Source organism: Bos taurus, chromosome 5 (assembly GCF_002263795.3).
Source record: "Bos taurus isolate L1 Dominette 01449 registration number 42190680 breed Hereford chromosome 5, ARS-UCD2.0, whole genome shotgun sequence".
NCBI lineage: Eukaryota > Metazoa > Chordata > Mammalia > Artiodactyla > Bovidae > Bos > Bos taurus.
The window spans coordinates 88,350,894-88,375,423 of record NC_037332.1 but is presented as its reverse complement, the minus strand read 5'-3'; the positions used below and the strand labels follow the sequence as shown (position 1 = coordinate 88,375,423).

The window sequence follows — 24,530 nt, the reverse complement described above, 5'->3', positions numbered from 1 at the left end:
GATGCCATCCAGCCATCTCATCCTCTGTCGTCCCCTCTCCTCCTGCCCCCAATCCCTCCCAGCATCAGAGTCTTTTCCAATGAGTCGACTCTTCACATGAGGTGGCCAGAGTACTGGAGTTTCAGCTTTAGCATCAGTCCTTCCAAAGAACACCCAGGACTGATCTCCTTTAATAGAGTTAAGGTAATTTTTTGAGTATTAAGCAAACTCTTTTGATGAAAATCTTGGGATATTACTTCAATGTTTACCAACATTGAAGAAAACTATTTAAAGTCTGAAGTAACTTTGGTGTAATAATATTTCTTTTATTATTATTACTAATGCATGTATGTCAGCTTCTCTGTTACTTCTTTGCTAATCACTGTGGTTAATGCTTTAGGTGTGTGTCAGTTGCATCCAACTCTTTGTGACCCCACAGACTGTAGCCTGCCAGGCTCCTCTGTCCATGGGATTGTCCAAAAAGGACAATGGAGTGGGTAGCCATTGCCTCCTCCAGGGGATCTTCTCAATCCAGGGATCGAACCACCGCCTTCTGCACTGCAGGCAGAGTTTTTACCACTGAGCCACAGGGGAAGCCAATGCTTTATATGAAAAGTGAAAGTTGCTCAGTCCTATCCAACTCTTTGCAACCCCATGGACTATAGCCCACTAGGCTCCTATGTCCATGGGATTCTCCAGGCAAGAATACTGGAGTGAGTTGCTGTTTCCTTCTCCAGGGGATGTTCCCAATCCAGGGATTGAAGCCAGGTCTCCTGCATTGCAGATGGATTCTTTACCATCTAAGCCACCAGGGAAGCCCAAGAATACTGGAGTGGGTAGCCTATCCCTTCTCCAGGGGATCTTCTGGACCCATGAATTGAACCAGGTTCCCCTGCAATGCAGATGCATTCTTTTCAGCTGAGCTACCAGGGAAGCCCTAATGTTTTACATGCATTATATCAATTAGTCCAATTACCCTAAAAAGCAAAATGGTTTTCCCTATTTCACAGATGAGGTTAGGGAATTCAAAAGCCTAGTCTAAATCACACAGGTGGTATCTACCCGACATGATGCTGAATTCTTTCTTTATTCTTGTTAAAATTTCAAATAACTAAACTCTATGATCATTTGTTGTTGTTGTCTAGTCACTAAGCCATGTCCAACTCTTCTTGCAACTTCGTAGACTGTAGTCCACCAGACTCTTCTGTCCATGGGATTTCCCAGGCAACAATACTGAAGCAGGTTGTCATTTCCTTCTCCAGGGGATCTTCCTGACCCAGGGATTGAACCCGAATCTCTTGCACTGGCAGGCGGATTCTTTACCAGTGAGCCACATGGGAAGCCCTCTGTGATCGTTTTTTGTCATGTTTTTCTTACTACTAGTTTAGAACACAGGCACACACACAGTGGGCATCGGAAAATGGGAGCAATGATCAGTTATTTGTAGGCAAATATTTGTTGATGATGTAACTGTCTAATCAACAAAATGATAATATGTTTACTTACCTAAATGCCCGAATGGTGGTGAGTCCTTCAGCAGTTTCTGAGAAGTGGCAAAGCAGAGGGAGCTGGGTACTGTCATCAAGTTCCTGGAGGTCCCTAGGACAGAGACAAGTACAAAAATAAACTTTACACTCATTCAAACTCAAAGAATACTGTGTGTGTGTGTTAGTCACTCAGTCGTTTCCAACTCTGAGACACCAAGGACTGTAGCTTGCCAGGTTCATATGTCCCTGGAATTCTCCAGGCAAGAATACTGGAGTGGGTTGCTATTCCCTTCTCCAGGGGATCTTTCCAACCCACGGATCGAACCCGAGTATCCTGCACTGCAGGCAGATTCTTTACTGTCTGATCTGGGAGCTTTGTTCATTCTAAATTAAGGTTATTTTTTGTCAGAGTAACTACTGGGTTGGCCAAAAGGTTCATTTGGATTTTCCCATCACATCTTTTGGAAAAATATGAACAAAATTTTGGCCAACCCACATATTTTCCTCCAACATTCAACAAAAAAATCCAACAGCTTATAATCTAAAGAGGAAGAGAAAAATAAATATTACATAATAAACATGGGTCCAGGCTGAATGTTATGTGTTGTACAAAAACATCAATTTTGTATCACAGTTAAAGTAAACTTTTATGGGAACACATAGGAAGGAGCAATTAATGTAGGAGATGGGAAATGTTTTCTTTGAGCAGGTGTTACTTAGGCCAAACCTTAAGCATGAGCAGTGTGCTTCAACCAAACAGACAAGAAGTGCATTCCAGCTAAGGGAACAAACCAGAGCGAGTACAGAGGACTAAAGAACTGGCGAATTCAATCTGGCTGGTGACCAGAGTCCTTTGGGGATGTTGTCATGGGAAAAGGCTGGACAAGCAATGGGGGGAGGGGCTAGACTGTAGAAGATCCTGAATGGGCTGGGAAAAATCACTGAGGACTAGAAATAAAATGACCAGAGCTTGCTTAAAGCAACGTAATTTGGAGACAGTGTAAAGGATGGAAGAGAATGAGTAAGGACAGTTTATCAGAACTTTTTAAAAATTCTGAATTAGGTGTGATGCTGGCACAATTTAATATAGGGGGAGATTGTGAGATAGCTTATTAGAAGTAGCCTTCTAAACTGCTATAATCAACTCATTGTAGCAGAGTGAATAAGAGAGAACCACACAGACACAGAAGACAAACTTATGGCTACCAAAGGTGATTGGGAAGAGAGAAGTTAGGAATCTGGGATTAGCATATATACATTACTATATAGACTGGTAAACAGCAAGGACCTACTGTATAGCACAGGGAACTATATTCAATGTGTCATAATAACCTATAGTGGAAAAGAATCTGAAAAAGTGTATGCATATACATGTACATGCATGGGCTTCCCCTCAGGTGGTGCTAGCAGTAAAGAATCTGCTTGCCAATGCAGGAGACATAAGAGACATGGGTTCTATCCCTGGGTGAGGAAGATCCCTTGGAGGAGGGCATGGCAACCCACTCCAGAGTTCTTGCCTGGAGAATCCCATGGACATTGAAGCCCAGTAGGCTTCAGTCCATAGGGTCACAAAGAGTCTGACACGACTTTGCTGTACACTTGAAACACAACATTGTAAATTATACTTCAATTAAAAATAAAATAAATTTAAAAAGAGAGGGGAGTCAAATATGGCTTGTTTGTTACTTAGCAGACTTGGAAGATGACAGTGCTATTTACCAGGATGGGAGACAGAGAATAAAGACACCAGAAGAGACAGATAATGAGTTTGGCTTCAGCTACAATGAGATTGAGTTCCTCCCTAAATAGAACTGGCATTCACTGGTCCTCCAAGTGTCAATATATATTTTTAGGTCAATAAAGTGCTCAGTGAATGGCTGGTGGACAAATGCCTGAATTAGACCCTTTCTATAAAGATGCACACTCTAGACAAGTTTGTAAATCACACAAGCTAGCCTTTCTAGAAGGCTAACAGTTCTATCATACGTTTCAAAACATGCTTTTATTTTTCTTTTCAGCCTTTTTTCTGTCTTTCTTAGGTTTTTGGGGTGGAGGGAATCAAGAGTAGCAGTGCTGATATTCACCTGTCAGTCAATCGAACTGATTATATTGTTACATAATCTTCAACTGTTAAATAATCTTAGATCTTTGGGGACTGCCTGGGTTCTCCCATGACCAAAGGCAAAGTCCTTTTGTGAGTTTCTAAAATGAATTTCTCACTTCAGAAACTCAATGAGGGGAGGGAAGGAGAGGGGTGAAGAGGAGGATGAATATGAAGGAATGTAAAGAGTCTGCGATTGTTAAACAGAAAACTCAGTGGCTATTTGTAAATTTGACACAAGCAACAGGTGGTCACTACATTGAGGTCTGACATGAAGGGGAAAAGATGAGGAAGGAGGAACCTCTTTTTATAGGACAGTGTTTTATGAAACCAGAAAGGTGAGGGTACAGCTTGACTTTATTCTCCTGTAAATAGGAAAGCTTACTTACAGAGCTAGCCACACATGGGTCTTTGATGTTAGATATTCGAAATTCAATGGCATTTCCTGTCTGATGCTAGGAAAGATTGAGGGCAGGAGGAGAGTAGGGTGGCAGAGTATGAAATGGTTAGATGGCATCATCAACTCAATGGACATGAATCTGAGCAAACTCTGGGAGACAGTGAAGGACAGGGAAGAACTGGCGTGCTGCAGTCCATGGGGTGGCAAAAAGTCTGACATGACTGAGTGACTGAACAACAATAAGTCCCCCACTTTAATTCCCTTCGGTGTTTACAAAATAGTGTGTTAAATTGCTCAAGATTTTCAATATGAGTGTTTTATTTAGAACCTCAGCATCTAGAGGTTTCTTTTTATGGGTGAGATTTAATATCATGTGGTCCTATTTGCAAATGACTAGAGAATTTCAAATAAAAATGGTTTATAATCCATTATCAAAGTTCATTCTTTAAAAATGACCATCCCTTCCATATTTTAATAATCTACTATAATGAAAAGACTTAGCAATTAAAATCTGTAAAGAACTAGGGTTATTTGCTTGGCCTCTGTATGCAATTTCTATTGCCCAGGGATGAAAACAGGCCCACATGAGCATGAGTCTGAAGTAAAACCTGACTGTTGAATATCACTGGTGAGAAGGCAAGAAGAGATTTGGAAACAGCCAGCAGAAAGGAAGTGACTGAGCTTTTCTGCCCCTTCAGCAAGCAACATCAACAGTAATACCAGAAGAAATGAAAGAGCAAATGTAATGGCTAGTCTCTTCCTTCTGGTCTGAATTTTCTATGAGCAAAAGAAGGGGCTAGAGATCAAAAATTACTCTAGGTTTAACATATGTTCCTAACATTTGAAGGATCCTAATTCATAGCCCCAAGGGAGAAACAACTTTTTTTTTTCCAGAAATATTACAAATAAACAACTATTTTGGAAGACAATTTTTCAGTTTTTCATAAAACTAAGCAGTTTTACCATACTATCAAATAATCATGCTCCTATGCATTTACCCAACTAATTTTAAAACCTACGTCCACACAAAAATCTCCATACAAATATTTACAGTAGTTTTATTCATAATAGTAATGGCTTCCCTGGTGGCTCAGTGGTAAAGAATCCACCTGCCAATGCAGGAGACTCTGGAGATGTGGGTTTGATCCCTGGGTGGGGAAGATAACCTTGAGGTGGAAATGGCAACCCACTCTGGCATTCCTTCCTGGAAAATTTCATAGGCAGAAAGCCTGGAGGGCTACAATCCAAGGGCTTGCAAAGAGTCAGACACAACTGAGCATGTATTCAGACACAACTGAGCATGTAAGCACACACACATTCATAATATTTATAACCCCAAACTAGAAGCAACTAAGATGTCCTTCAATAGGTAAATGGATAAACAAAATACGGCAATTCAGAAAATAGAATATTATTCAATGATAAATTATTTTCATAATATTCTATTTTATGAATGTGCTTTGAAGCCATGAAAAGACACAGATGAATCTTAAGTGCTTATTTCTAAGAGAAAGTAGCTAATCTGACAAGACCACATACTATATGATTCCAATCATGTAACATTCTGGAAAAGACAAGACTATAGAGATTAATGGTAAATCAGCCTGTCTCTAAATTGAATGAATAATGAAATGTAGCAAGAAAAAAAAATTTGCAGGTATAATCCAGAGATTCCAAATCTTAATCCTGCTTTTTCCTGTTAACTAATATATATATATAATTTTTTCATTCTCCCTGCACTCAAGTCCTATTAAATCTTTTCATTTTACTGAATAAACTCTATGTCTGGCTTCCTATTCCAGCACTTAATCCACATATAAGGGTTATCTTATTTATGTTTTATCTTCCCAAGAAACTGTAAATTTCTTGAGAACTGCTTCTTGCCATGTTGATCTCTTCCTCTGCCACATGGCTTGTGCAGTTATTTACAAGACACTAAATGCCTAATAAGTGTTTGTTGAAATAAAGAGATTACTGCAATGATATAAAATTTACAATACTATTAAGGCAGAACTTCAAAGTTAAACTGGAAATTTTGAAACAACTAATATTATATTTCACTTAATTATTCAACATCTCAGCAAATGATAAATCTTATATTAGCAGAAGAATTTAAAATTCACGGCTATCTTTTATTTGGCTGGATATTCATGGGCATGTTAAATAACCCAATCTGGAAATTTCCAACCTCTTAATGTTACAGTACTCTTACCAGACATTCAAGATTCTCTACTTTTATAGTTATCACTCTGATTTATCCCTTTAACTTTTTTTTACTTCTACTAATCTTTTACAGAGTGCATTTTACTCATTTGAAAATATTTTTATTTCCCCACTTGCAGAACATAATATTAAATTACTTATCCTTTGGGACTATCTTTGGTTTCATAAAATTTTCTGTCACTGCCATGTTCAGAGAAAGGATCATGGAATGAAAAATTGGGCATAGTCTGTGGACTTAAAACTCAACCAGATCAATCAGCTTGTTCACATATGTCTAGTACTATGTAAAGGCTCAGACAACCAATTACAGAAGCAAAATTAAAGTGACAGTTGCTCAGTTGTGTCTGACTCTTTGTGACCCCATGGACTATACAGTCCATGGAACTCTCTAGGCTAGAATACTGGAGTGGGTAGCCTTTTCCCTTCTCCAGGGGATCTTCCCAACCCAGGGATTGAGCCCAGCTCTCCTGCATTGCAGGCGGATTCTTTACCAGCTGAGCCACAAGGGAAGCCCAAGAACACTGGAGTGAGTAGTATATCCCTTCTTCAAGGGATCTTCCCAACCCAGGAATTGAACTGGGGTCTCCTGCATTGCAGGCAGATTCTTTACCAACTAAGCTATCAGGGAAGCCATGGAAGCAAAATATCTCGCTAAATGAAACATAATATCAGGATAGGTTTCATTAAGTTAAATTAAGTTTCTTTTCCAAATTCCATACCTTATCTGGAGAAAAGTGAAAGTGTTAGTCACTCAGCCATGCCCAACTCTTTGTGACCCCATGGACTATAGCCTGCCAGGCTCCTCTGTCCGTGGGAGTCTCCAGGCAACAATACTGGAATGGGTAGCCATGCCCTTCTCCAGGAGATCTTCCTGACCTAGGGATAGAACCCAGGTCTTCTGCACTGCAGGCAGATTCTTTACCATCTGAGCCACCAAAACACTATAACAAATCTGAATCACAGTCAATCAAATATATAGGCTTTTGAAGATGAACAGAGCAGTGCTTTACTTACTTAGAGGCCACTCGGAAGTATTTCTGGATAAAATAAAAGGCGACCCCAAGAGGCACAAGTGCAACCAGGAACACAGGGGTAGCATAAGAAATCATGCCAATTGCAGACACGCAGAGCAGTGTTGACCGAGTTAGAGATTCCAAAGTTGGAGGGATATGCTGTTAAGAAGGTAGTTTGAAAGGAAAATGTTTTAGCTCAAATAAAACATTGGTAATAAGGCAACAACACATTAATTTTATATTAAGTTACATAATTAGTTCCAAAAGTAATATATAAACATTTTCGTTGTAAGCAATTCGTCACTCCTTCAATTTCACTCACTTCCCATTGTTTAGCATATTTATCCATCTTTCTACCTATCTGCTTAACCAGTGGTCAGTTATTTACCTATCTACCTATTTATTAATATATTATGGGATTTTTAAACAAATAGCACAAACTATTTTATATAAATAGCATAAACATAAACTCTAAACCTCATTTGTCCATTTGCTTGCTTTGTTTTACTGAATAAGATGGATTGTAAATCTTCCCATGCCACTCTATACAAATCTATTTCTTTTTAAAGGCTGAATAGTACTTAAAAACTCTTTAGCTATCCCGCTAATAATTTTAATTGCTTCCTCATATTCTTTGCATGCTTTTCAACTGGATTGTTTACCTTCCTTATTGATTTTTAGATGCTCTTTACATATCATGGCTGTTTATCCTCTTTCTTTACATGAGTTGCCAGTTTTTCTCCCAAAGAATATATTATATTTTAAATATGATGCTTTTACCTCAATAGAAATTTAAAATTCTAAAGCCATTTCTGTTGGCTTTTTTTCTTATTGTTTTTGAGTTCTGTGTCTTATAAAGACACTTCCCATGTTTTCTAAAATTACTCTTTTACATTTTATTTTATAGTTTTGTTATTAGATGGCCTCCTTTATCACATGTGAATTTGCTGTGTATTTTATAGTTAATTGCCCCAACACCCTTTACTGAAAAAACTTTCCCATTATTACTGAGTCAAGATAAACTGGTGTTTTTGAGTTCTCAATTTCATTCTTTTCATCAACTTGTTTTCTGTAATCTTACCAGAGTGTTTTAATTTCATAGTATTTCTTAGGTATCTGATAAGGAAAGTATACACACACACACACACACAGGATTTTTATGATTTCCTGGATTTTTAGGATAGTTGAATCACTTTTCTTCATAGCAGGCTTATCTCTGTTTTCATAGTTTTTGCTGTTATTATAGGTTAAATGTAATTTTCACATAATTTTTTAATTGGTGGAGAGAAAGTTACTAGCTTTTGTATTACATGTCTAATGTAAATGCTCTGCTGAACTTCCTAGTTGATTCTTTCATACCAACTGTTTGAACTCTCTAGATAGTAATAGTGTCATCTTCCAAATAAGGAGTGTTCTGTCTCTTCTTTTCCAATATGTACTCCTTAGGAAGTGTTTTAGGTGCAGCATAATCTGACACCAATACTGTGAAAACATAAAAATTTTTCAACATATATTTTAGTCAGCTGCATGCATCATTCTTTACCTTAATTGATGGTAATTTAGGTGTTCTTAAGGTCATTTTGGAAAATCAGAAAAGGAAAGGGCTGAATTTGCTAAATCTTTGCTCAATCACCCTAAACAGTCTGTTCATAGAGAGATCCAATTTCAGACTCTGAGGTCTTTAATTTAAGGACAAACTTTTGGAGGCCTAAGTACCTGAGATCAAACTGGGCATCCTTGAAATATTCCCTAAAATATCAGTTCAGCTCAGTTCAGTTCAGTCACTCAGTCATGTCCAACTCTTTGCGACCCCATGAATCACAACATACTAGGCCTCCCTGTCCATCATCAACTCCCGGAGTCCACCCAAACTCATGTCCATTGAGTCGGTGATGCCATCCAGCCATCTCATCCTCTGCCTTCCCCTTCTCCTCCTGCCTCCAATCCCTCCCAGTATGAGGGTCTTTTCCAATGAGTCAACTCTTTGCATGAGGTGGCCAAAGTACTAGAGTTTCAGCTTCAGCATCAGTCCTTCCAATGAACACCCAGGACTGATCTCCTTTAAAATGAACTGGTTGGATCTCCTTGCAGTCCAAGGGACTCTCAAGAGTCTTCTCCAACACCACAGTTCAAAAGCATCAATTCTTCGGCCTCAGCTTTCTTCACGGTCCAACTCTCACATCCATACATGACCACTGGAAAAACCGTAGCCTTGATTAGACAGACCTTTGTTGGCAAAGGAAGGTCTCTGCTTTTGAATATACTATCTAGGTTGGTCATAACTTTCCTTCCAAGGAGTAAGCGTCTTTTAATTTCATGGCTGCAATCACCATCTGCAGTGATTTTGGAGCCCCAAAAAAATAAAGTCTGACACTGTTTCCACTGTTTCCCCATCTATTTCCTATGGAGTGATGGGACCAGATTCCATGGTCTTCGTTTTCTGAATGTTGAATTTTAAGCCAACTTTTTCACTCTTCTCTTTCACTTTCATCAAGAGGCTTTTGAGTTCCTCCTCACTTTCTGCCATAAGGGTGGTGTCATCTGCATATCTGAGGTTATTGATATTTCTCCCAGCAATCTTTATTCCAGCTTGTGCTTCTTCCAGACCAGCATTTCTCATGATGTACTCTGCATATAAATTAAATAAGCAGGGTGACAACATACAGCCTTGATGTACTTCTTTTCCTATTTGAACAAGTCTGATGTTCCATATCCAGTTCTAACTGTTGCTTCCTGACCTGCATATAGGTTTCTCAAGAGATAGGTCAGGCGGTCTGGTATTCCCATCTCTTTAAGAATTTTCCACAGTTTGTGGTGATCCACACAGTCAACGGCTTTGGCATAGTCAATAAAGCAGAAATAGATGTTTTTCTGGAACTCTCTTGCTTTTTCGATGATCCAGCGGGTGTTAACAATTTGATCTCTGGTTCCTCTGCCTTTTCTAAAACCAGCTTGAACATCTGGAAGTTCACGGTTCATGTATTGCTGAAGCCTGGCTTGGTGAATTTAGAGCATTACTTGACTAGCGTGTGAGATGAGTGTAATTGTGCGATAGTTTGAGCATTCTTTGGCATTGCCTTTCTTTGAGATTGGAATGAACACTGACCTTTTCCAGTCCTGTGGCCACTGCTGAGTTTTCCAAATTTGCTGACATACTGAGTTCAGCACTTTCACAGCATCATCTTCCAGGATTTGAAATAGCTCAACTGGAATTCCATCCCCTCCACTAGCTTTGTTCATAGTGATGCTTTCTAAGGCCCCCTTGACTTCACATTCCAGGATATCTGGCTCTAGGTAAGTGATCAAACCATGATGATTATCTGGGTCGTGAAGATCTTTTTTGTACAGTTCTTCTGTGTATTCTTGCCACCTCTTCTTAACATCTTCTGCTTCTGTTAGGTCCATACCATTTCTGTCCTTTATTGAGCACATCTTTGCATGAAATGTTCCCTGTGTATATCTAATTTTCTTGAAGAGATCTCTAGTTTTTTCTATTCTTTTGTTTTCCTTTATTTCTTTGCATTGATCCCGGAGGAAGGCTTTCTTATCTCTCTTTGCTATTCTTTGGAACTCTGCATTCAGATGCTTATATCTTTCCTTTTCTCCTTTGCTTTTCACTTCTCTTCATTCACAGCTATTTGTAAGGCCTCCTCAGACAGCCATTTTGCTTTTTTGCATTTCTTTTTCTTGGGGATGGTCTTGATCCCTGCCTCCTGTACAACGTCTCGAACCCCCGTCCATAGTTCATCAGGCACTCTATCAGATCTAGTCCCTTGAATCTGTTTCTCACTTCCACTGTATAATCACAAGGGATTTGATTTAGGTCATACCTGAATGGTCTAGTGGTTTTCCTTACTTTCTTCAATTTCAGTCTGAATTTGGCAATAAGGAGTTCATGATCTGAGCCACAGTCAGCTCCTGGTCTTATTTTTGCTGACTGTATAAATCTTCTCCATCTTTGGCTGCAAAGAATATAATCAGTCTGATTTCGGTGTTGACCATCTGGTGACGTCCATGTGTAGAGTCTTCTCTTATGTAGTTGGAAGAGGGTGTTTTCTATGACCAGTGCGTTCTCTTGGCAAAACTCTATTAGCCCTTGCCCTGCTTCATTCTGTTCTCCAAGGCCAAATTTGCCTGTTATTCCAGGTGTTTCTTGACTTCCTACTTTTGCATTCCAGTTCCCTATAATGAAAAGGACACCTTTTTGGGTGTTAGTTCTAAAAGGTCTTGTGGGTCTTCATAGAACCGTTTAGGTTACTGCCCCAACCAGTAACCAGCATTACTGGTTGGGGCATAGATTGGATTACTGTGATATTGAATGGTTTGCCTTGGAAATGAAAAGAAATCATTCTGTTGTTTTTGAGATTGCATCCAAATACCGCATTTCGGACTCTTTTGTTGACCATGATGGCTACTCCATTTCTTCTGAGGGATTCCTGCCCACAGTAGTAGAGATAATGGTCATCTGAGTTACATTCACCCTTTCCAGTCCAGTTTAGTCACTATTCCTAGGATGTCGACACTCACTCTTGCCATCTCCTGTTTGACCACTTCCAATTTGCCTTGTTTCATGGGCCTAACATTCCAGGTTCCAATGCAATATTGCTCTTCCTAAAATATCACAGCATCTAATATCACTTCAACCTAATAAAAGGAAAGGACATCTAAGACAACTTGGTATTCCATTCTTTACTTCTGGGAGACGCTCTGCATTAATTCTAAACTTTAAGATCGTTACTATGAATGGAGATACAACATATTAAAATCACTTCTTTTTACAATAAAAAAAGTTTAATGTTCATTATTTTCTATTTCTCTTTATTTCATGCTGATTCTCTAAGTATCCTCTTCCATGTGGATAAATTATTTTGAATTGATCTATTTCCTTTAAGATTTCATTCTAGAAATCTGTGCATATTTCATAGATTGCATAGTCTAGAATTTTATGTATATATGTAATATTGATATGAATTTGTATTTAGGTTTATTTTATTTAGGTTTGCATTTAGCTTTTATTTAGGTTTTAGAAATCCTCTACTGTTAACAGGAATCATGATTTATCTTATCTTTTTAAATTCCTATTTATTTATTTATTTTTTTTACTTTACAATATTGTATTGGTTTTGCCATATATTGACATGAATCCACCACGGGGGTACATGTGTTCCCCATCCTGAACCCCCCTCTCCATCCTCCCTCCCCATCCCATCCATGATTTATCTTAAAACGTTGTTTAGCTTATACTGAGAAATTTATTTTTGAACTTAGAAGTAATTCAGGAACTCACCTGATCAATGATATTTGTATCAGCTGAAAAGCGATTGAGAATCAGTCCCAGTGGTGTGGTATCAAAGAATCTAGGCAATAAACAGATTGGATGTATGATAATTCTAAATGATCTGGAACCTAAACACTGCTAATAGACATCTTGGTGTCATAAAAATGAGAAGATCTCTATTCATCTGCTGAAAGACTGAATAAATTATTTAAAATTTCACACTTCACTTTAACGTAAAAATGCATAGTTTTATGATATTGTAAAATAAATAACTACTTTTTTTTACCTTATTGGTCCAAGAATTATCTTATTAAGGAGATTATGGTGAAGATTTTTAGCAGCTGTGAGACCCATCCATTCCACAGTGAGAGATGTAACAAGGCAGAGGAAAATACCTGCTCCACAAAGTATGCTAAATCCAGCCACATAGTAGGTCTAAAAAGCAACCAATACAAAAAGCACAGATGACATTATCAACTGAGTTTTTTCTTGCTAGGACACCAAATGTCAAAGTCTGGCAATATTGTCAATTTCTATTATCTCACATTAATTTACACAGTGGAAGGAGGGCAGTTCTCCTGGGGATACTCCTGGAGATACTCAGGGCAGTATCCCCACCATAATCCCATGGCCGAGTCCCCAGTTGCTCTCTTCATTCTCTTTCAGGGTTTGCCAAAGGGTAGATGAAACATTAGAGTTAGTTTTCTGGTTTGAAATATTCTTGACTTTTTATATCATAAAGTTCATTCTTTCTATCCCTAATCTCAGAATGACCAGCTAATTCATTGGTATAGCAGTTAAAATCAGATACCATCAGAACAAGAACAAAAGTCCTGTGTGTATATTACACACACACACACACACACACACATCATGTGTATAACTCCCTTGAATCCAAACCCAAGCATTATCATTAAATATTTCTTATGATATTTCAGGTCTTGCCCTAATTAACCTATTGAATCATTATAAAAGTACTGCGACAAGTCACAGAGCACAGACCTGTGCTTGCCAAGGGGGAGCCAGGTAGGGTAGGGATGGATTGGGAGTTCGGGATTAGCAGCTGTAAAGTGTTATACATAGAATGGATACACAACAAGGTCTACTCTATCGCACAAGAAACTATATTCAATATCCTATAATAAGCCACAGTGGAAAAGAATATGAAAAAGAATGCATGATATATATACCTGAATCACTTTGCTGTACTGCAGAAACTAAGACAATATTGTAAATCAACTATACTCCAATAAAATAAACCTAAAAACAAACAAAAAACCTCACAGAATTCCTGTGACATCTGGGATATTTGTATCTAACTAGATAAGAGTAAAATCTCAACATCTCTTAGATAATGTAAAAACAAAACCCGCTGTACCTGGTCAGCTTTTCCAGTACTGTTTATACTATACTCTGAGGTCCATGTAGCCAGCCAGTAGTCTATCGCTACAATGACGGAATGTTTCAGAAGCTTAGAGAAAATCATCAGGAAGAGCAAGAAGAATCCTCCAGAAGTGAGGTACCGCCAGCAGGTCTTCCATGGCATTTTAGTCCTCAGCCTCATTACCGTGGACATGTTATCATCCTCATCTTCCTCCTCTTCTTCCTCTGCATAAGAAGCACTTGTTTAATCTTCTGACAGGTAATAGGTAGATACAGAATTTGTATTATTCCCACCTACCAACAAACCTTCATCAAATTTTAGAAATACAAGTCTTATAAATGTAAATGTTTTTAGCAGAGAAAAGCATCATAAAAAAAACAAACAGGTGAGGGACCCCTGGTGGTCCAGTGGTTAAGGATCCGCCTTTCAATGCAGGGGATGCAGGTTCAATCCCTGGTCAGGGAACTAAGATCACACATGCCATGGAGCAATTAAGTCTATGTGCCACCACGACTCAGCCCACATGCACCAGAGCACGTGTGCCATGACTACAGAGCAGCCCACGTGTGCTCTATCTAAACACCCTGCATGCTTCAGCGAAGATCCCATGTGACACAACTAAGATGACACAGTCACATAAATAAATAAACATTAAAAGAAAATAGGTGAGTGCCCATTAACAGATGAATGGATAAAGAGGCTGTGGTATATATATACAGTGAAATAATACTCAGCCATAAAAAGACCAAAATCTTGCCATATGCGACAACAGGGATGGATCTTGATAAGGGCATTATGCTAAGTGAAACAAGTCAGACAAACACACACAAAATACTGTCCCATTTCACTCATATGTGTAATTTAAAAAACAACCAAAAAAAAAAAAGAAAAAGAAACAAAGTAAGTGAACAGTCCAAACCACATAAAAACACGCATGGATATACAGAGAACAGAGTAGCGGTTACCAAAAGGAAAGAGGTGGAGGGGAAGATGAAATGGATCAAGGGGATCTACTGTATAGTGGATGCTCTGATACTGGGAGGGATTGGGGGCAGGAGGAGAACGGGATGACAGAGGATGAGATGGCTGGATGGCGTCACCGACTCGATGGATGTGAGTTTGAGTGAACTCCAGGAGTTGGTGATGGGCAGGGAGGCCTGGCGTGCTGTGATTCATGGGGTTGCAAAGAGTCGGACACGATTGAGCGACTGAACTGAACTGAACTGAACTGAACTGTATAGTGGCAGACTGGAAATACATTTTTGGTGATGAGCATACTATTGGTTCTACAGAAGTAGAAATACAATGTTGTACACATGAAACTTACATAATGTTATAAACCAATGTCACCTCAATACAAAAGAAATGTAAAAATATGTGAAAATGAATAAATGCATGAGTAAATGAAAAAATAAAGTATATGTTTGGATGAGAAAACTTAATTTATTACAATAAACTAACTAGAATTACAGCCTAGAAGTTTACTACGTTATTGAAGGAAATGTGTGCCAATAAAACCACATGCCAGACCTTGCAAACATTTATAATTTTTCAACTTTATATTTCTGAATCTGCACCAGGAGGAAATAGGCTTTGAAATTTGTGCATAGCTCAAGAGGGCATAATCCATAATCTCTGTGGCTCGTTTTAAATGTGGTCATGGAGGTGCATGAGCAAAATGGAACCTTCCTGAAGGCAAAGTCAGGGGTCAGAGGACAATGGGTAGGGAGCTCCTCTCAGCTGTTTAAACCACCTGGAAACTTCTAGACAGCTATTTTCAGAACATATTCCATTACAAGGACAGGGAACTATGGTATTTACTGAGCAGTAAAATTTGATCATTTGTATGGTTTAGTGAGGGCATCCCTGGTGGCTCAGTGGTAAAGAATCTGTCTGCAATGCAGGGCACATGGGTTTAATCCCTGGATCAGAAGATCCCTTGGAGAAGGAAACGGCAGCCCACTCCAGTATTCTTGCCTGGAGAATCCCATGGACAGAGGAGTCTGGTGGGCTATAGTCCATGGGGTTGCAAAGCGCTGGACACAACTTAGCAACTAAACAACAACAAATGGTTTGTGACTGTGGTGTATTTCCCATCCTTTCTTTTCCCAAAGACAGTTTTCACTGTAGTCACCTTGTATGTACTCCACTACTGTAGAATGAGCAGGCTGTGAGTAGGAAAGATAGATAATTTGGTTTCTAAGCTATCAGACAACAGAGATCTAAGTATGGATATGATGGGAAGACTGGTCTATCATCAAGGATCTTCACATTTGAGCCAGATACAAAAGAGGAACAGACCTCAGCATTAGAACTGAGAAATGCTGTGCTTAGATGCTCAGTCATGTCCGACTCTTTGGGATCCCATAGATCCCAGGTAGCCTGCCAGGTTCCTCTGTCCATGGGGATTCTCCAGGCAAGAATACTGGAGTGGGTTGCCATGCCCTTCTCCAGGAGATCTTCGTAATGCAGGGATCAAACTCAGGTCTCCCGCATTGCTGGCAGATTCTTTACCATCTGAGCCACCAGGGAAGACCAGAACTGAAAAGGGAAAATGAAAAAGATCCACAGCTGCACATCCTTTTGTGATTTCAGAGGGTAAAGGACAAAGGGAAGATTGTAAACACTTCCAGAGAGAAAAGATATGTCATCAACAAAGAGTCATGCAATCACTATTATCAGATAGGAGGGATTAATGAACACTGGAATGCAGTAGATCCTTCAAATGTCTGAGGGAAAACAATTTTTACCTAGAATTCTGTACCAAATAAAGACATTTTCAGATATTCAAGGACAAAAAAAATAAATAAATAAACAGGTGTCAGATAATCTACACTTTGGTGAGGGTGGGTCTGTGAGTGAAAGTTAGAAATTTGCATGATCAAAGAGGTAGACACTTGCAGATTGCTACCTTTCTCCTCAATATCCATTTTCTGTTTTCATATTAATTGAAATTTTACCTTTCCTATGGCTACCCAGCTAAAGTCAGCATTTCTTCACTTCCTCAGAACCTAGTCTGTCCACATGATGATCTAGTCAATGGTTAGTAGCAGAAACAATATGGGCAATTACTTTTCTTTCCCTTCCTGGTGGATTCAACAGACATAGAATAGCACCAGCAGCCTAGCAGGTGATAGTACTGTACTGGGATCTTTCTTATACATTTCCTCTTTTACTCTGAAACAAAAGTATCATTATCTTATTTTACACATGAACAATTGAATAAACACAGCAAGTCCAGGACAGAGTCAGCCCTGCAAATGCGGCGTTTACCCCTGACATACTGGAGAGAGTAACTGCAGTTCTAAAGGCTATCTGTTTACAGTACCAAACAGTCTCTTTTTTTTGCCCCGTGGGGCTTACAGGATCTTAGTTCCCTGACCAGAGATCGAATCTGGGGCCACAGCAGTGAAAACACTAACTACTGGACCAGCAGGGAAGTCCCCAAATATTCTTTTAAAACATTTTAAAATCTAAGAAATGGGAGTGAAAAATTCATTCATTCATTCCTTTACTCAATGAGTACTCACTGAAACCCTGAATAATTATCTGAAATGTAAAGATAGCACATTTTGGTGTCCTTCTGCTAGAAATGATAATCTTCTCTTCATCAGCCCGTGGAAATGTGGTCCTAGGCAAAGTCCATGTAGGAAGACTGAAGTACAGTACACTTACTCTATGGACTTTTATGGTTTATCTTACAAACATCTTGGCAACAAATGTCAAAGCAATGTAACTATTTCATTTTATTCCTCAAATTTCCAGTAAACCTTTTTTCACCCCCTGTATTTTATTAGATCCAGAAAATTGAAACACAACAAATAGCTTTCTAACTCTCTTATTCTTCATTGCTATATTATCATGACACCCCCGTAAAAACAGACTCAAGTATAAATCTTTCAAAGCAGTATTTTCGCTGTATTCCCCATGTATTGTTTATTTCCCAAGGACTGACATTTTATTTTACTAGACCTTTGCAGTTTATCTGAACAAGGGTCTAGACCCATTGTCCTGTCAGCTCTCACACACACAGCACAAAAACACTCGTACACACTGTGGGGAACCCCTCAAGATGCCTCGTTTGACAACATACACCTATTTACATACATCTATATACACATATTGATTTCACTCCTATTCCGTCCATTTTCAGTTTCATGTATTTGATTTTGCCTTCACCTCTCTGCAAAGTGGCTAGTCATTCTGTACTGACATAGACACACATCAATTGCCAAAGAAGACTTCCATATCCTATTACCCATTTGAATGTTTCTTTTTAAAAGATCTACCTTCGTCTTCATCCTCCAGTTGGGCTTTGGCCTCTCTTGAATACATGGCTCTTCGGAGTGTTTTCCTCTCTAAAGTTGTTTGGTCAGCTTCCATATCCTACAGGAAACACGGTGCTGTCATGCAAGGAGCTCACAGCCACAGGCAAGTTCTACTTACAGTCAATGACCCACATGTAGCAAATACCAACTGTTAGTTACCTTTCTGGGTCTGGAGCTCTCTGCTCAAGATGGATGGACAACTGCAGACATACGGACAACTCCTATCATAGGAGAAGGTGTGAAGTACCACTTGAGGCTTGTGGGAAACGTATCAGAGCTCAGAGGCATTAGGGCAGTAAGAAGCCAGGAAAAGTAGTAATGATGTGATAGAGCTGACCCCAGGGGCAGGTGGACACCTCTTCTAACCTTAAGCCTGGTCCCATCATTGCACCTTGTTTTGTTTTTATATCATCTTCATATACTCTTATAATTTTTCTGTGGACAAAACATGGTCCACTGGAGAAGGGAATGGCAAACCACGTCAGTATTCTTGCCTCGGGAACTCCATGAATAGTATGAAAAGGCAAAAAGATAGGACAATGAAAGATGAACTCCCCAGGTCAGTAGGTGCCCAATATGCTACTGGAAATCAGTGGAGAAATAACTCCAGAAAGAATGAAGAGATGGAGCCAAAGAAACAACAATACCCAGTTGTGGATTTGACTGGTGATGGAAGTAAAGTCTGATACTTTAAAGAGCAATAATGCATAGGAATCTGGAATGTTAGGTCCATGAATTAAGGCAAATTGGAAGTGGTCAAACAGTTGGAAGTGGCAAGAGTGAACATCATAATTTAAGGAATCAGCGAACTAAGATGGACTGGAATGGGTGAATTTAACTCAGATGACCATTATGTCTACTACTGTGGGCAGGAATCCCTTAGAAGAAATGGATAGCTATCACAGTCAACAAAAGAGTCTGAAATACAGTACCTGGATGCAATCTCAAAATGATAGAATGATCTATTCATTTCCAAGGCAAACCATTCAATATCACGGTAATCCAAGTCTATACCCCGACCAGTAATGCTGAAGAAGCTGAAGTTGAATGCTTCTATGAAGACCTACAAGACCTTCTAGAACTAACACCCAAAAAAGATGTCCTTTTCATTATAGGGGACTGGAATGCAAAAGTAGGAAGTCAAGAAACACCTGGAGTAACAGGCAAATTTGGCCTTGGAGTACAGATGAAGCAGGGCAAAGGCTAACAGAGTTTTGCCAAGAGAATGTACTGGTCATAGCAAACACCCTCTTCCAACACACAAGAGAAGACTCTACACATGGTTATCACCAGATGGTCAATACTGAAATCATATTTATTATATTTTTTGCAGCCAAAGATGGAGAAGCTCAACATAGTCAGCAAAAACAAGACCGGGAGCTGACTGTGGCTCAGATCATAAACTCCTTATTTTCAAATTCAGACTTAAATTGAAGAAAGTAGGGAAAACCACTAGACCATTCAGGTATGACCTAAATCAAATCCCTTATGATTATACAGTGGAAGTGAGAAACAGATTCAAGGGACTAGATCTGATAGACAGAGTGCCTGATGAACTATGGACAGAGGTTCGTGACATTGTACAGGAGACAGGGATCAAGACCATCCCCAAGAAAAAAAATGCAAAAAGGCAAAATGGTTGTCTGAGGAGGACTTATAAATAGCTGTGAAAAGAAGAGAAGCTAAAGGCAAAGGAGAAAAGGAAATATATACCCATCTGAATGCAAAGTTCCAAAGAATAGCAAGGAGAGATAAGAAAGCCTTCCTCAGCGATCAGTGCAAAGAAATAGAGGAAGACAATAGAATAGGAAAGACTAGAGATCTCTTCAAGAAAATTAGAAGTACCAAGAAAACATTGCATGCAAAGATGGGCACAATAAAGGACAGAAATTGTATGGGCCTAACAGAAGCAGCCGGAGAAGGCAATGGCACCCTACTCCAGTACTCTTGCCTGGAAAATCCCATGGACGGAGGAGCCTGGTAGGCTGCAGTCCATGGGGTCGCTAGGGGTCGGACACGACTGAGCGACTTCACTTTCGCTTTCCACTTTCATGCACTGGAGAAAGAAATGGCAACCCACTCCAGTGTTCTTGCCAGGAGAATCCCAGGGATGGGGGAGCCTGGTGGGCTGCCATCTATGGGGTCGCACAGAGTCGGACACGACTGACGCGACTTAGCAGCAGCAGCAGCAGCAGCAACAGAAGCAGCGGAGAAGGCAATGACACCCCATTCCAGTACTCTTGCCTGGAAAATCCCATGGACAGAGGAGCCTGGTAGGCTGCAGTCCATGGGGTCACTAAGAGTCGGGCACGACTGAGTGACTTCATTTTCACTTTTCACTTTCATGCATTGGAGAAGGAAATGGCAACCTACTCCAGTGTTCTTGCCAGGAGAATCCCAGGGATGGGGGAGCCTGGTGGGCTGCCATCTATGGGGTCACACAGAGTTGGACATGACTGAAGCAACTTAGCAGCAGCAGCAGCAGCAGCAACAGAAGCAGAAGACATTAAGAAGAACTGGCAAGAATACACAGAAGAAGTGTACAAAAAAGATCTTCACGACCCAGATAATCAAGATGGTGTGATCACTCACCTAGAGCCAGACATCCTGGAATGTGAAGTCAAGTGGGCCTTAGAAAGCATCACTATGAACAAAGCTAGTGGAGGTGATGGAATTCCAGTTGAGCTATTTCAAATCCTAAAAGATGATGTTGCGAAAGTGCTGCACTCAATATGCCAGCAAATTTGGAAAACTCAGCAGTGGCCACAGGACTGGAAAAGGTCAGTTTTCATTCTAGTCTCAAAGGCAATGCCAAAGAATGCTCAAACTACTGCACAATTGCACTCATCTCACATGCTAGCAAAGTAATACTCAAAATTCTCCAAGCCAGACTTCAACAGTACATGAACCATGAAGTTCCATATGTTCAAGCTGGATTTAGAAAAGGCAGAGGAACCAGAGGTCAAATTGCCAACATCTATTGGATCATGTAAAAAGCAAGAAAGTTCCAGGAAAACATCTTCTTTTGCTTTATTGACTATGCCAAAGCCTTTGACTGTGTAGATCACAACAAACTGTGAAATTCTGAAAAGAGATAGGAATACCAGACCACCTGACCTGCCTCCTGAGAAATCTGTATGCAGGTCAGGAAGCAACAGTTCGAACTGGACATGGAACAAAAGACTGGTTCCAAATAGGGAAAGGAATACATCAAGGCTGTATACTGTCACCCTGCTTATTTAACTTATATGCAGAATACATCATGAGAAATACTCGGCTGGATGAAGCACAAGCTGGAATCAAGATTGCTGGGAGAAATATCAATAACCTCAGAAATGCAGATGACACCATCCGTACAGCAGAAATTGAAAAGGAGCTAAAGAGCCTCTTGATGAAAGTGAAAGAGAAGGGTGAAAAAGTTGGCTTAAAGCTCAACATTCAGAAAACTAAGATCATGGCATCTGGTCCCATCACTTCATGGCAAATAGATGGGGAAGCAATGGAAACTGACAGACTTTATTTTTTGGGCTCCAAAATCCCTGCAGATAATGACTGCAGCCATGAAATAAAAGACATTTGCTCCTTAGAAGAAAAGTTATGACCAACTAGGCAGCATATTCAAAAGCAGAGACCTTCCTTTGCCAACAAAGGTCCATTTAGTCAAAGCTATGATTTTTCCAGTAGTTATGTATGTCTGTGAGAGTTGGACTGTAAAGAAAGCTGAGTGCCAAAGAATTGATTCTTTTGAACTGTGGTGTTGGAGAAGACTCTTGAGAGCCCCCTGGACTGCAAGGAGATTCAACCAGTCAATCTTAAAGGAAATCAGTCCTGAATATCCATTGGAGGGACTGATGTTGAAGCTGAAACTCTCATTCTTCGGCCACCTGATGCGAAGAACTGACTCATTTGAAAAGACCCTGATGCTGGGGAAGATTGAAGGCAGGAGGAGAAGGGGATGACAGAGCATGAGTTGGTTGGATGGCATCAGTGACTCAGTGGACATGAGTTCGGGTGGACTCTGGGAGTTGGTGATGGACAGGGAGGCCTGGTGTGCTGCAGTGCATGGGGTCTAAAAGAGTTGGACACAATTGAGCAGCTGAACTGAACTGAACTTGTCTGAATTTTTCTAACGATTCATCAATGTTAACAAACATCTTTTTAAAACTGGAAGGTAGTTCTGGATTGGTTAAAGCACTGTTGGTCATACACTATTATGAGTTATCAAATCAAGATGAATTTCTGACTGAGGATCTCACTCAGGGGATTCAAGAAAGAGACTTCAATAGAAACAAAAGGAAGGCGGGTTATTTTGAAGTAAATGGGAAAGGAGAGAAGGGAAGATGTCAAATACAAACTGCAAAATTTTAAGGGTTGCTCCAGACTCATCCTGTGCTAAGAAACAGAAAAGCGTTTTGTTTTCTCCAGTTCTCTGCTTCCAACATTCCTCCGTCTTGGCTTTGGAACTGGACTAGTAGCATCAGTTCAGTTACACTGTGGGTTAAATCAGCTTCCGCGGGACAGTCTGGGAAACTACCCGTATCTCTGCTTCTGTGGGGAAATGCATTCTGAGTTCCAAATAACTGACCCACTGACTTTTGGAATCGACAGTAAATTAAGGGCTTCCTGTACATGCTTATATATATATATATATATATATATATATATATATATAATGTTTGTTACAGGGATAAACCAATAATTCTTTGATGATCAGTCTCTAGATAGTGGTCCTGTTTTGTTTTTGTTTGTTTGGTCTCATACAATGTGTGATTTAGGAGACTTGCTATTCTAGAAAGCTCTGTTGCTTCCAAGTTCCTGCTTTACAAAAAAAAAGTAAGAGCAAAAGTGTCTCTTGAATAGCATTTTTCAGAGATAATTTTACATTAGCTTTTAATTGTGCCTAATGATGTGAAAAGCAATATTTGTACACTGTAAAGTATTTTTTGAGAGTAAACAAAATAAAAAAAGAACTGATCTTTTGTGGATAGTGTATTGAAATGAAATAAACCTGTACATGGGAAAACAGAGGATTTGGTTCTTTTTCAAATTGCCAATCTGTGTGAGCAAAAGAGTTATCGCCTTGGGGACTTTAATCTTAGTCATTTTCCTTAGGAGTAAAATGCTCATACTAAGCTCTGAGATTAAATATTTTAAATTGTTTTGATATATGGATTAAGTAAATACAAATTTAGTTTCACTTATCTAATACATAAGGCTTCCCAGGTGGCTCAGTGGTAAGGAAGCTGTCTGCCAAGCAGGAAATGTGGGTTTGATCCCTGGGTGGAGAAGATCCTCTGGAGAAGGAAATGGCAACTCACTCCAGTATTCTTGCCTGGAGAATCCCATGGATAGAGGAGCCTGGTGGGCTACAGTCCGTGGGGTCGCAAAAGAATCAGACACAACTAAGCGACTAAATGACAACAACAACAATCAAATACATATTTACTGAATGCCTGAGAAGAGTTGAATCAAAGTGAGGGTTGAAGGCTGAGGGAAGAAACATCCAAAAATGCTACTTTATTTTGCTTAATAATATTATGAAGATAATGGGTGATGCCATGCAAGGCAGAATTTTTAACAACATTTAAATCAGCTAAAAGTATTATCAACTTCTTCTCAAAGCTGTCATTACTATTCTCTTTAGCATACTTTCCTATTATTCCTGAACCTTTAAACTGGCTGATCTGTCTAAAGACCAAAGATGGGATGTTTTGTGAATCCTTTAGTTTCACCTCCTCCACTTGCTTGATCTGCTCTGGTGCTAAGCCAGCTTTTCTCAACCTTGGCACTATTGACATTTTGGGTCAGAAAATCCTTTGTTGTGGGGGCTGTTCTGTACATCGTAGAATGTTTAACAGCATGCTCTTTCCTCTACCCACTAGATGCCAGTAGCCCTTGCTGCCCTGTTGTGGGTAGCCATTCCCTTCAAGGGATCTTCCAGACCCAGGGATCAAACCCTGGTCTCCCACACTGCAGGCAGATTCTTTACTGTCTGAGCCACCAGGGAAGCCCTATAACCCTGTGATGTGTCTTTAACTATAGAACTATGGTATCTTGAGTGATCACTTCATTTCTAAACACAGTGTAACAGACTTTCTTCCTGGCTTGCAGTATTACTTCAAAATCAAGCCACAAGCACCCCCCTTTCTCTCTTGCGGTTTTTCCAGATTTTCTTTTCAAAGTAAACCATAAATGGTCCACTCCTTAAGCTTACATCATATTCTTTTGTCCCTGGCACCTAGACCACTGGAAAAAAATGTCATTTGGAGTCATCCCAGTAAGTTTATTATCAAGCATCTCACTGCATAATTTCTAAGTGAGCTCTTGCCAATTGTAC

The 24,530-nt window shown here is 39.6% G+C and overlaps 1 protein-coding gene across 6 annotated transcripts in view; it reads right to left on the bottom strand.

The window, feature by feature from the left end:
- ABCC9 (ATP binding cassette subfamily C member 9) overlaps positions 1-24,530 on the bottom strand; it is a 157,307-nt gene that overhangs the window by 41,072 nt on the left and 91,705 nt on the right. For all 6 annotated transcript variants that reach the window (XM_005206963.5, XM_002687737.7, XM_005206965.5 and 3 more), the window contains 6 exons: positions 18,155-18,251; positions 13,860-14,089; positions 12,768-12,916; positions 12,491-12,560; positions 7,205-7,362; positions 1,486-1,578 (listed from right to left, as the gene is read on the bottom strand). In XM_005206963.5, the coding sequence (XP_005207020.1) occupies positions 1,486-1,578; positions 7,205-7,362; positions 12,491-12,560; positions 12,768-12,916; positions 13,860-14,089; positions 18,155-18,251 (797 nt within the window). The remainder of the gene's footprint in view (positions 1-1,485; positions 1,579-7,204; positions 7,363-12,490; positions 12,561-12,767; positions 12,917-13,859; positions 14,090-18,154; positions 18,252-24,530) is intronic.